General features: G+C 45.5%; 1 protein-coding gene across 1 annotated transcript in view; it reads left to right on the top strand.

The window, feature by feature from the left end:
* LOC124112973 overlaps positions 1-13,607 on the top strand; it is a 50,744-nt gene that overhangs the window by 12,512 nt on the left and 24,625 nt on the right. The window contains exon 7 of the mRNA XM_048398272.1: positions 6,645-6,947. Within this exon, the coding sequence (XP_048254229.1) occupies positions 6,645-6,947 (303 nt within the window). The remainder of the gene's footprint in view (positions 1-6,644; positions 6,948-13,607) is intronic.

A 13,607-nucleotide genomic window follows, 5' to 3' on the forward strand; every position in this document is an offset into this window, starting at 1 on the left:
GCGTAAAACGCGTATATTCACTGACTATAAATAATTATTAATGAAGATTTGTAAACCTGTGTTTGATGCCATTGCCACCAATGTCCAAGCTGTTGTTTATATGATGATATACAAACTGTTGGTATCTAATATATATTTTGTTTCTTCAATCCTGCATTCATTGAAACATTCATCCTTCAAACATATTCATACAGTTTGCATCAAGTTGTTAATCCTAAAACTTTTTTTTCCAGGAATTTGAATTATTAAACATGTGCCTCGTTCTAGTTCCAAATGTACCATCTTACATACATTTAACTGCATACATACATTAAATATTTCCAGAAAGTATCAGGACATGTGAGTATGTAGTCAAAACATGATACCGGTATTCGTTAATTTGTTTGTTTGTTGTTAAATGCTGCACTTCCATTTCATGTTTTGTTTGTTTGTGTGTTTGTTGTTTAACGCCGCACTCAACAATATTTAAGCTATAAGCGGCGTTCAGTAAATAATCAAGTTTAGACCAAACAAGTGAGTGATTGACTTCACGAGCATCGATCTAAGCAATTCAATCATAATATCATTTTAATAAAAATAACTAATAGTATATTTGGATATAGGTATTGCTAGTTTTATGTATTCTGAGTTGCGTCATTAAAATTTACCTTTCTATTGTTGATATTAATACTTTATGAATAATGCAACTTTCATGATAATGCACCTCTGTTTGATGTTCATGGGTTATTTAGAACTTTTCTGTCGTTTTACATGCATTACATTGACAGAAAGCAATGTAACACTTGTTGACCTCTCATAGTTGTGTGTTATAGCAATACAACTACTGGCTCTTGTGTTTACCCTTCTCCCTGCCACCAGTTTTGCCCTGTACAATCCTTGGCAAAGAACACCGGTAAAGACAAGTTGAATGTAGCCAGAAATGTGATGACGTGCTCCACTAAGATGCAACCCTCCAGTTTGCTGTCCCACACCATGGAGTTTATGTTTATGCTTTCAGATTCTGGCTGACCAAATGTTTGCTGCTCCGAAGCGCCAGGCTCTGTTCCCAACAAACACTCCTTGCGAAGCTCATTACTGGTGTCCCCTGCAATGACATTTGTTAAATATTGCAAACACGGCGTAAAACAATGATGACTTACTCAACGTGAAGCGACAGTTTACTCGCTTGAGATCCTTTACCTTCCTGCAGCAGTTGGCTTGAAAATTTGATATGGAGCTTATGGAGGTCACTCTGATAGTCTGATATGGTTATGAATGCGTCTCTACAAACATGCTGTATATAGGATATTAATGATTTATGTGCATACTTCTGATTCATGATCAACTCTCAACGCTATTTATACATTAAATGATATGGTATCGTTTGCATGGTATCGGTCAGCTATTGAGATTATAGATTATTATATATGTAATACCATTGTTGTGGAGAGAATATAAATAAAACAAAACAAACATTGTTTCGGTTCATGTTACATGAACATTAGCACAAACGCCACATGCTTCGCGGAAATCAGATCGTGGCATTCATTTCACGTGCAGAAAATGAATGCTGACACGTGATGCATTGCAATCGTCAGTGCAGGCTTTTCGTTCGTTGGAGCAAGACACACTTTACGGTCGTTAGACCAATATTCGTGGTCTTGGTATAAACTAGATGGGACAATATTCGTGGTCTTGGTATAAACTAGATGGGACAATATTCGTGGCCTTGGTATAAACTAGATGGGACAATATTCGTGGCCTTGGTATAAACTAGATGGGACAATATTCGTGGCCTTGGTATAAACTAGATGGGACAATATTCGTGGCCTTGGTATAAACTAGATGGGACAATATTCGTGGCCTTGGTATAAACTAGATGGGACAATATTCGTGGCCCTTAGAAACGTTAAGTGTTTACTTGCACCTAAAGTAAATTATTCATTCCTGCATTCTAGGTCATGGACATTGCATAGTTTCCTTATTTTTCATTAAGAAGAGAATCACGTTTAGTTCCCCACATATCATATAAAGAGAATCACGTTCAGTTCCCCATTAATCGTACAATTTCCAGTGGAGTAGAAAAGACGGAAGGTATACACGTGAACGTCGTCGCCTTCCACTGCGCAACAAATATTGGTAGCAGAGCCTGCGCAACAACCATCGTGCCTTGTGCGATGCATGACTGGGTCGTTACGAATATGGTACTATCATGCCAGAATTGGAATCTTTGGAGTTGTCAATGGGGTTATTTCCCACGAAGTAGAGCTTCTGAGGGGCTGCGAAAACAAAGTGGCTGGACTGCAGGCGAATGAGTTCAAGGCAGACAGACAGTTTCTTTTACAATAAAATCAGATCTTAGTTCTCCCTATCGCTGAACAAAGATCTGAGGACATCCTATTACAGGTCACGTCAGACCTGGGGGCACGGGTGGCCCAGTCGTCTAAGGCGCCGTGATTCGCTGTGCAGAGTTGCGTCCCTTGGGCACGCCAGAAACCTATGAAGGTGGGTTCGAATCCCGGTTCGCCCCGATTATGTTTCTTTGTTTGTCAGCACCATACCCGTGCTCGTGGGTTTCACCGAAGTGGTAAACGTCTGAGACCTGCATCATTTCGGGCTTTCCTCCCACATTAAGCTGACACGCCGTGATATAACTGGAATAATGTTAAAAGCGGCGTTAAACCCAACTCACTCACTCACTCACGTCAGACCGACCTTTCATCCAAACAATCAGGGGGTCGCTTACCAGATCATGAAAGTGACACACGGAATGTGTTTTCTAATCGTGCAACCTCGAAATATTTACGGGGTAGTCCGAACGACAGTTATAGTCTGGAGGTAATTTAAGGTACCGACGTTTACTACAATATCTGAAAAACTATCGGACCTACTCCAGTCAAAGCTGGTATGAGATTATTAAACAGTCATACATAACCGGATATTACATTTAAATTCAATCGGTGCATGAATTAAACATCTGTATATTTAGATATCACTATAATTCATCAACAACCAGACCTGTTCGTCACGGGTGGAACGAGCATTCATTGAAACAGCCATCTGCGTAATGCTACCCCTGCGTCACAGGGCGGTATGACACAGTTGAACCAATCAACTCAACTCGAAAGGTTGCACGGGAATCATGCACTTTGAGACGCCCAACGCCGTATTCGTGCGTGCGTGATTCCCGTGCTCCCTTTCGAGTTGAGTTGGTTGGTTCAACGGTGTCATATGGCCCTGTGACGCAGGGGTCCGGCCAAAGAAGAAGAAGAACTAGGATTTTCGGAGGCCAGAAGTACTTGGACCTCGAGGGGGAAGAAGTACCAAGACCTCCAGAGGAAAAAAGTTCCAGTACCTACAGACCGCCGTCATATAGCTGAAATCTTGCTAAGTGTGGCGCTAAACAAGAAATAAACAAACAAACAAACCTCCAGAGTGAAGAAGTACCAAGACCTCGAGAAGCACAGAAGTACCAAGACCTCCAGATAGAAGAAGTACCAGGCCCTCGAGAAGGACAGAAGTACCAAGACCTCCAGAGAGAACAAGTACCAGGACCACCTGGAGAACGAAGTACCAAGACCTCCCGAGAGAAGAAGTTCCAGGAGCTCCAAAGGGAAGAAGTACCAGTACCTCCAGAGAGAAGAAGTTCCAGGACATCCAGAGGGAAGAAGTTCCAGGACCTCCAGAGGGAAGAAGTACCAAGACCTCCCGAGCGAAGAAGTACCAGGACCTCCAGAGGGAAGAAGTACCAGGACCTCCAGAGAGAAGAAGTAACAGGACCTCCAGAGGGGGAGAAGTACCAGGACCTCCTGGGGAAAGCAGTACCAGGACCTCCAGAGGAAAGAAGTACCAGGACCTCCAGAGGGAAGAAGTTCCAGGACCTCCAGAGGGAAGAAGTACCAAGACCTCCCGAGAGAAGAAGTACCAGGACCTCCCGAGAGAAGAAGTACCAGGACCTCCAGAGGGAAGAAGTACCAGGACCTCCCGAGAGAAGAAGTACCAAGACCTCCCGAGAGAAGAAGTACCAAGACCTCCCGAGAGAAGAAGTACCAGGACCTCCAGAGGGAAGAAGTACCAGGACCTCCAGAGGGAAGAAGTACCAGGACCTCCTGGGGAAAGCAGTACCAGGACATCCAGAGGGAAGAAGTACAAGGACCTCCAGAGGAAAGAAGTACCAAGACCTCCCGAGAGAAGAAGTACCAAGACCTCCATAAGGAAGAAGTTCCAGGACCTCCAAATGTCGACGAAGTACCAAGACCTCCCGAGAGAAGAAGTACCAGGACCCCCAGAGGAAAGAAGTACCAGGACCTCCAGAGGAAAGAAGTACCAAGACCTCCCGAGAGAAGAAGTACCAATACCTCCAGAGGGAAGAAGTACCAGGATCTCAAGAGGGAAGAAGTAGCAGGACCTCCAGAGAGAAGAAGTACCAGGACCTCCAGAGGGAAGAAGTACCAGGATCTCCAGAGGGAAGAAGTTCCAGGACCTCCAGAGGAAAGAAGTACCAGTACCTCCCGAGAGAAGAAGTACCAGGATCTCCAGAGGGAAGAAGTACCAGGACCTCCAGAGGGGAGAAGTACCAGGACCTCCAGAGGGAAGAAGTACCAGGACCTCCAGAGGGAAGAAGTACCAGGACCTCCAGAGGGAAGAAGTACCAGGACCTCCAGAGGGAAGAAGTACCAGGACCTCCAGAGGGAAGAAGTACCAGGACCTCCAGAGGGAAGAAGTACCCGGACACTACAAATGTAAATCCTTGAAACGCAAATTCTCTCTACCTCCCACGCAGGGACGTTTACCAACCCTTGTAATTGCAACCAAAAGTGATAAAAAGGAAAGAAGTACCAAGACCTCCAGAAAAAAGTGATAAAAAAATCTTCGAGAAGCCATATTAAATCTATAAATGACCATCTGTCATTATTTTGCCTTGTCAATGTGGAACTGATGTAAATGGGTACCCAGTAGTTTGTGTACGTGCGTGACACTTACGATAAAAGGGAGATAATTTGCGGGGACGTAACTCTTGTAAGACAAACGTTCCGCAAAATGTTGTGTTAACTGCAAGGAAAATTATAATCCCTTTTCTCAACTTCAGCAAACCCACTCAAATGAACCATGAACGCCTGACGCACTCCACTGCACTTGTTGGGTGACAGATGTTGGTGCACGGAAGATCGCGCTCGATGCTGCATATGATATCTTATTCATAATCAATCAGGATAAATATGACTTGTCACCACGTGGAAAGGAAATTGATAAGAATGAGTTTCGTGTTCCTTGTGAAACTTTCCCGTATGCTAACACTGACATTAAAGTGACCAGCACTTTCACACAGACAAGGAGGTGAGAAACTACATTCACACAACTAGTGGGAGCATGAGATCAGTGTGTTACATCTTGTGTTCGTGAGCTGGTTTTGATCAAAGTGCTTCAACACATCTAAACTCTATGTAAGCAAACACTACACACGAGCTGTTCTCACCACAGTCACACAAGTAATGATTTCAACCTCAGGTAGGGTTTTATCCTAATACTAATGTTGTTGCGTACACAAATCTTACGTTCGGTCTTAGAATCGGTCTTCAACAGAAACTATGTTTATCGTGCTCTTGGTAGAACTGAGCAGTTCAACTGAGCGGAGCTGCAGTATTACATGAAGTCATTTGTCACACGACGGTGCTGGAAGAGATCTCATTGAACTGAACTTCAGATAAAGATAACATAAGTCAACCGATCTCGAGGGTATATGGTGTGATGTACACTGTCCGGAATGTATGTCCGCAGTTTCACTCGTAGCAGACAACGCAAACGAACCTGTTACTTCCTTTTTCACAAAGCATTTGGATAAACATCGGTTCATTTCAACTCAACGATACTTATTCGTGATATACAAGTTACCTTCGATGAGTTCCGATTGATTCTCAGCAGGCTACATGATCATGAGGGGGCTACATGGAAAATATATGCCCGCTCCATAACCAACCGAAGCTAGTACAGTAAACTACTGTTATAGCGAACTCAAAGGGACCAGTAATTTTAGTTCGTTTTAAAGGCAGTTCGTTATATGCATATAAACAGCATATAAACAGTAAATTGCCGGGACCCAAAAATAAGTTCGTTATGTCTGTCAGTTCGTTATAAGCGTGTTCGTTATAAACGTAGTTTACTGTATTTTAATGTAAAGTGAGATAACTACAGTTATATAATCCTCTGAATCTTCTGTTAACGTGGGAGACTGGAATATCATTTCCTTCTCATTTGCAAATAATTTTATGCCTTCCTTTGTAAACATAATTTTTATTGCAGTTAAATCTGCCTGAACATGTGGAAGCAAGGCCGCCTGTGCACATTGACCCTGGCTTGGATAGCCTGCATTCACTACAGTGAGGTTTTGCTGTTCCTTGCATTATCAGATTCATATGTTATCCCTTGGTTTTACCTTTACAACACCATTTTCAGTATCGCAAATGTATGGGAAGAGTGGCATGGTGTTTAAAGTGATTACCAGTCATGCTGAACATGCAGTTCCTATTTCACACATGGGTACAGGATGTGAAGAAAATGTACGCTTGTTGCATTAATGTGTTATTCCTTGGTTTGAGTATTACAACACCATTTCCAGTACCCTACTCACTCACTCACTCACTCACTCACTCTCTCACTCATTGCAGGTGTTCGTTCGGCTGATTCCCCGTGTGTGGGAGGAGTGGCCCTGCTTGGTACACAATCCACTATTGAGGGCGACAGAAGCAGCTTCACTGGCTTTGTGTGGGAACGACCCACTGACGGCCGGTATGTCGTCACATGCAACCCCAGCTGCAGCCCTGGGCCTGGATACAGTGCAGAAATAAATGCTACACACAGTACACTGACTATACACAGTGTCGGGATGGTAGATGCTGGTGTATGGAAGGTCCTGGATGTGGCTGTATTTGGAGCCGTCTCCATCCCCGTGTGTCAGCTGACGGTGGAGAGTGAGTATGTCTTGTTCTTGGTTTCAGTGCATTGATGTCTGACGAGGTCTTTGGAGTGAGTGAGCAAATGAGTTTGTGAGTTTTGTTTAACGCTGTTATATTTCAGTAACTTGTGTGGACCCGTGAAGACCCGGGTTAGACAAGGTCGTCAGCAACACATGCTCGTTGTAAGAGGCGACTAACGGGATCGGGTGGTCAGGCCCGCTGACTTGGTTCATGCATGTCATCGTATCCCAATTGCGTGGATCGATGCTCATGATGCTCATGATATCAATCACTAGCTTGTCTTTTCCAGACCCGACTATTGCTGACTGCGGCGTTAAACTGAAAGCAAACAAACAAAGTTACATTTCAGCCCGAGTGAGTGAGTGGGTTAGGTTTAACGCCGCTTTTAACATTATTCCAGTCATATCACGGCGTGTCAGCTTAATGGGGGAGGAAAGCCCAAAGTGATGCAGGTCTCAGACGTTTACCACTTCGGTGAAACCCACGAGCACGGGTATGGTGCTGACAAACCTAGAAACATAATCGGGGCGAACCGAGATTCGAACCCACAATCATAGGTTTCTGGCGTGCCCAAGGGACGCGGCGCCTTAGACGACTGGGCCTTCCGTGCCCCACATTTCAGCCCGAATGATGCATGGTGTTATCTTGTTCAGTGTGAATCTTGCACTCGAAACCATGACAGTGGGTTTCTGAACTGCCATGGTTTACGTCCACTGGGCGTGACAGAAACGTCTGAGCATTGCATCTCAGTATACGTTTACTTACCGAGGTTATAAAAGGCAAGACACAAACTCTCTTGTCCATGACTGAAGAACTAAATTAATAGTATCGTTCATTCTACAGTTATCTGCCATGCTTGTATTCACAGAACTCCCCCAGTGCAACGTCAGCAGTGATGCAGACCCAACAGCCCTCCAGCCCAATACAAACCTGACACTGACAGTAGACATCAGAGAGTACTACTGTTCACAGGAAGCTGGCTTTTATCTTACTACAGGCAACGTCACGGAGATGTTGAAGCACAACGTTACTGACGTCAGCGATTGTTATCACTTCCAGCACCTTCAGTGTGACACCAGCCCGACTCGGTGACGTCATAGTCAGCTATACGTGTGACGTCAACAGATGGAATCTGAACTGTGATGGTGTTAGTAACCTATCACTGGGTAAGTAGAAATGTGTCAGCTTACGATGGCGAGTGAGTATCTCTTGTTCTTGGTTTCCGTGCAACAATGCAGCAATGCTGTCAGACCAGGTAGTAGACAAACTGAGTGGGTATGTTTGGTATAATGCTGTCGTGTACAGTATTTCAGTTACTTTCATTGCGTATCAGCTGGACGAAGAAGCCCGAAGTGATGCAGTGGTGCGTTCAGAAGGCCAAGGGGTGCCAATGCGCCAGCGAGCGGGTCCGAATATTTCCTAATGAACATGCCGAGACGCCTGCTCTGCGCGCCCTCTAGCGTCTCCGCGTATTCTGAACAGGAGGCATGTCAAGGGATAAAGATGGCGGATGTTGTCAAGTCGCGTATTTATAACGCCATCGCGTCGCATCGCGAAGCAGGACGCCATGGTAAACTCAGCGCCCTCTGGATTGCTTCACTTCCCCCCGCTCGGTAAGACTCGTGAGCGCACGCTCGGAGTGCTTCGGTTTATCGGACCTAACTGAAGGCATCTCCCTGGATTGCTTCGCTTGCTCCCCGCTCGGTAAGATTCGCTAGCGCACGCTCGGAGTGCTTCGGTTTATCGGACCTAACTGAAGGCATCTCAGGTCTTAGATGTTTACAACTTTGATGAAACGCACACACACTGGTTGGTTGGTGGCACCTGACGATGGCGAGTGAGTATTTCCTGTTCTTGGTTTCAGTGCAACGATGCAGCAATGATGAGACACTAGGTAGTATACTAACCAATGTTTTAAGTGCGTGAGCTTTGTTCAACGCTATTCTGAACAGTTTTTTCTGTTACCTTTATGGCGTGTCAGCTTGATAAAGGATCCCTAAGTAATGCAGGTCTTAGACGCTCACCACTTTGATTAAACCCACATACACGGGTATCATGATGACAATCCAAGAAACATGTCCAGGGCGAATCTTGTATTCGAACCTACGATGCATGATAGGTTCCTGGGTTGAGAAGTCGGCTAAGGCGCCGCAATTCTCTGCACTGTGTTGCTTGTCTTTGTCGGGTCAAAAACCTCTGATCGTTGGTTTGAAACCAAGATTAGCTGTGAAAAACTAATCTCACTCATGCATCAGGTATTGATTTTGACAATATATCTAAAAACATGACCATTTAATTGTTGCTTTACGGTTTTAAAAAAAATTAATATTGTTCATGTTAAACCATGTTGAGGGTATGTACCAGATGCAGTTTACACATCACTTCAAACTGGAGATGGGTTTGTATCATATTATCATTCACAACATCTCGAGCAAGCATATCTGAGAGAGGCTTTGTATTTTCAGATCCGTAGGTCGCTGTGACATACCTCACATCGGGTCGTTTATCATAATGTGTAAGAGCTATCCTGCTTAATGCCACAACATACACTGAACACTTGATTTATATGTATTCATGTCATATCAGTCTACATCAACGTTACGTCTCCCAGTGTTGTATTCACAGAACTCCCCCAGTGCAACGTCAGCAGTGATGCAGACCCAACAGCCCTCCAGCCCAATACAAACCTGACACTGACAGTAGACATCAGAGAGTCCTTCTGTTCACAGGAAGCTGGCTTTTATCTCACTACAGGCAACGTCACGGAGATGTTGATGAAGTACAACGTCACTGACGTCAGCGATGTTATCACTTCAGCTGTACGTGTGACGCCAGCATATTTCTTACTTCATCAGCTGGGATCTGAACTGATATCAGGAGACTACCAATGGGTGAGTTAGAAGGTGGGTGTTAGTGTGTTTGTGCGTGTGTGTTGATTTGTTTAAGATACAATATTGACTTCTTGAAGACTTTTGTGTATCCAGTGCATTCTATTGTTATAAATACCATTACCTACTGGCTACCATACCTTTGTTTCAGAAGTGACGTCACCACTTTGTCTCTTCATCTTATGGCTTTCTCTCATGTACCTAATTTGATTGGACGGCTATTGTGCTCGTCGTGCCATATAAATCGCAGTCAAAACAAAGGTACGTAGAGATATAATCAAATGCATAATTGGAGATGGCTTTGTAGCGGAACGAGACTTTTAGGGCATACCAAATCTCACGAAAATGCTTGGCAAAAAAGCTGAAGCAAGACATCATTGCTGAGAACTTTCATTCAAGGTTTAAGCATTTACTCGTCAATCTGTACAGCTTTGCTGCTTTCTTTTCATATTTGTTGTATTTTTTAATTTTAGTTTCATCTCTGTGCCGACATTCCCCATATCATTTGTTGTTTTATGTAGGTTTATAGATAATTTAAAGTCCAATATAGATGCAGTTTTGAGTGTTTGTCTTATAGAACGAGACGTCGGTCTGAACCCTAGAGTCATGCAGAATTAAGTATCGATATACAGTGGGTGTACCCAGGAAATAAGCTACTGGTATACAGCTTTAAAATACATCCGCCTGGATGATGTTGAGTGGATTCCAGGCCAAAGCGAGGCTGTCACTACCACGTGCCTCACGAGCCGTTCTGAAGGTATGTCATGAACCCATGGATGTCCACTTATGTAGTTGTAAAATAGTTACATCACTATTGGAATAGTACAACAAGAGTATGAATATCTTCACGTCACCCTGGGTTGATAGTCATCATGAAAGCAGCCTTAGATATTCCTTGTTTTAATAATAGTCGAGAGGAACCCTTATTCCCCTGGTCCTGGGAATTAGTAGCTTGTCCTGCTTGAATGAGACTAACTGTTTACTTTTCATATTTTCTATCGGTTTTATTCAGTTGCAATTTATTGCAAAATCGAAGCATATTGAACTTGTATTATAATCCTCACATGCTTCTAGTCAATGAGGGGAGCGGTAGGGTAGCCTAGTGTTTAAAGCGTTCGCTCGTCACGCCGAAGACCCGGGTTCTATTCCCGACATGGGTAAAATGTGTGAAGCCCATTTCTGGTGTCCCCCGCCGTGATATTGCTGGGATATTGCGAAAAGCGGCGTAAAACCATACTCACTCACTCACTCACTCACTCACTCGTTACTCGTCACTCACTCACTCACTCACTCACTCACTCACTCACTCACTCACTCACTCACTCACTCACTCGTTACTCGTCCGTGGGCACATTACTGTAGTCTAGGGCTAGCGGGCTAACGTGAAATCCAAAGGCTGTTAGAGGCAACTAAATTATGAAAAGGGATACTAAAATCTTCAAACAAAAATGTCTGTATATATTTATGTAGACAAAGATAATTATCAACTGTTGAAATTTTTATCATTTAAGAATAGACTTTCACATTCTGTGAGTTCATTTAAGGATTGGAATTGTATTTGTTGACGTTCATCAGCTGATGAAGACAGTGCCTCCTCCCGTTTGCAAATTACATGATGCGCGAAGCATCTGTAGATGTACCAATTAAGGATGTCGCTTCTGCCTGAAGAGATCTGGGTGTGGGAGACTGGGATACTATTTGTCCGTTGAGAACGTGTGTGTGTGTGTGTGTGTGTGTGTTTGTGTGTTCATGTGTTCATGTGCATTTGTGTGTGTATGTATAATGGTGTATCTGTGTTTGTGTATGAGTGTGTTTGTGTGTTCATGTGTATTTGTGTGTGTATGTATAATGGTGTATCTGTGTTTGTGTATGAGTGTGTTTGTGTTTTCGTGCACGCATGTTGTCTTTAACAGTCAGTACTCGCGCGTGGGCCAGACAAACCTGTGGCTGTGTGAATGAGCAACCGTTCAAGTCATCGTTGTGAACATTGACACACAATCAACAAAATGACACGTAATCTACCAAATCGCACAGTATCACGATTATTACAAACCCATCGACATTTCAATTGTTTCTGACGAGCTTGAATCCCCCCCCCCCCCCCCCCCCCAAAAAAAAAAATACAAAAAAAATACTGTGACCCGGACTTCCCGTGGTGAGGCAATCAAGGGAAATTCCTTAGGGAGGCTTGGGACCAACTCCTCCTCGGACTCCCCGCAGGAAGACAATCATTTGGTGATAGGGACCACACGGGGAGCAAGCACAGGACGCTGGAGATGTACTCCGACCCTGATTCCACACGGGGAGCAAACACAGGCTGCTGGAGATGTACTCCGACCCTGATTCCACACGGGGAGCAAGCACAGGACGCTGGAGATGTACTCCGACCCTGATTCCACACGGAGAGCAAACACAGGACGCTGGAGATGTACTCCGACCCTGATTCCACACGGGGAACAAGCACAGGCTGCTGGAGATGTACTCCGACCCTGATTCCACACGGGGAGCAAGCACAGGCTGCTGGAGATGTACTCCGACCCTGATTCCACACGGGGAGCAAGCAAAGGACGCTAGAGATGTACTCCGACCCTGATTCCACACGGGGAGCAAGCACAGGACGCTGGAGATGTACTCCGACCCTGATTCCACACGGGGAGCAAACACAGGCTGCTGGAGATGTACTCCGACCCTGATTCCACACGGGGAGCAAACACAGGACGCTGGAGATGTACTCCGACCCTGATTCCACACGGGGAGCAAGCACAGGACGCTAGAGATGTACTCCGACCCTGATTCCACACGGGGAGCAAGCAAAGGACGCTAGAGATGTACTCCGACCCTGATTACACACGGGGAGCAAACACAGGCTGCTAGAGATGTACTCCGACCCTGATTCCACACGGGGAGCAAACACAAGCTGCTGGAGATGTACTCCGACCCTGATTCCACACGGGGAGCAAGCACAGGACGCTGGAGATGTACTCCGACCCTGATTCCACACGGGGAGCAAGCAAAGGACGCTGGAGATGTACTCCGACCCTGATTCCACACGGGGAGCAAGCACAGGACGCTAGAGATGTACTCCGACCCTGATTCCACACGGAGAGCAAGCACAGCCTGCTAGAGATGTACTCCGACCCTGATTCCACACGGGGAGCAAGCACAGGACGCTGGAGATGTACTCCGACCCTGACTCCACACGGGGAACAAGCACAGGCTGCTGGAGATGTACTCCGACCCTGATTCCACACGGGGAACAAGCACAGGACGCTAGAGATGTACTCCGACCCTGATTCCACACGGGGAACAAGCACAGGCTGCTGGAGATGTACTCCGACCCTGACTCCACACGGGGAACAAGCACAGGCTGCTGGAGATGTACTCCGACCCTGATTCCACACGGGGAACAAGCACAGGCTGCTGGAGATGTACTCCGACCCTGATTCCACACGGGGAGCAAACACAAGCTGCTGGAGATGTACTCCGACCCTGATTCCACACGGGGAGCAAGCACAGGACGCTGGAGATGTACTCCGACCCTGATTCCACACGGGGAGCAAACACAGGACGCTAGAGATGTACTCCGACCCTGATTCCACACGGGGAGCAAACACAGGACGCTGGAGATGTACTCCGACCCTGATTCCACACGGGGAGCAAGCACAGGACGCTGGAGATGTACTCCGACCCTGACTCCACACGGGGAACAAGCACAGGCTGCTGGAGATGTACTCCGACCCTGATTCCACACGGGGAACAAGCACAG

Source organism: Haliotis rufescens, unplaced genomic scaffold (assembly GCF_023055435.1).
Source record: "Haliotis rufescens isolate VD_foot unplaced genomic scaffold, xgHalRufe1.0.p SCAF_18, whole genome shotgun sequence".
Lineage (NCBI taxonomy): Eukaryota > Metazoa > Mollusca > Gastropoda > Lepetellida > Haliotidae > Haliotis > Haliotis rufescens.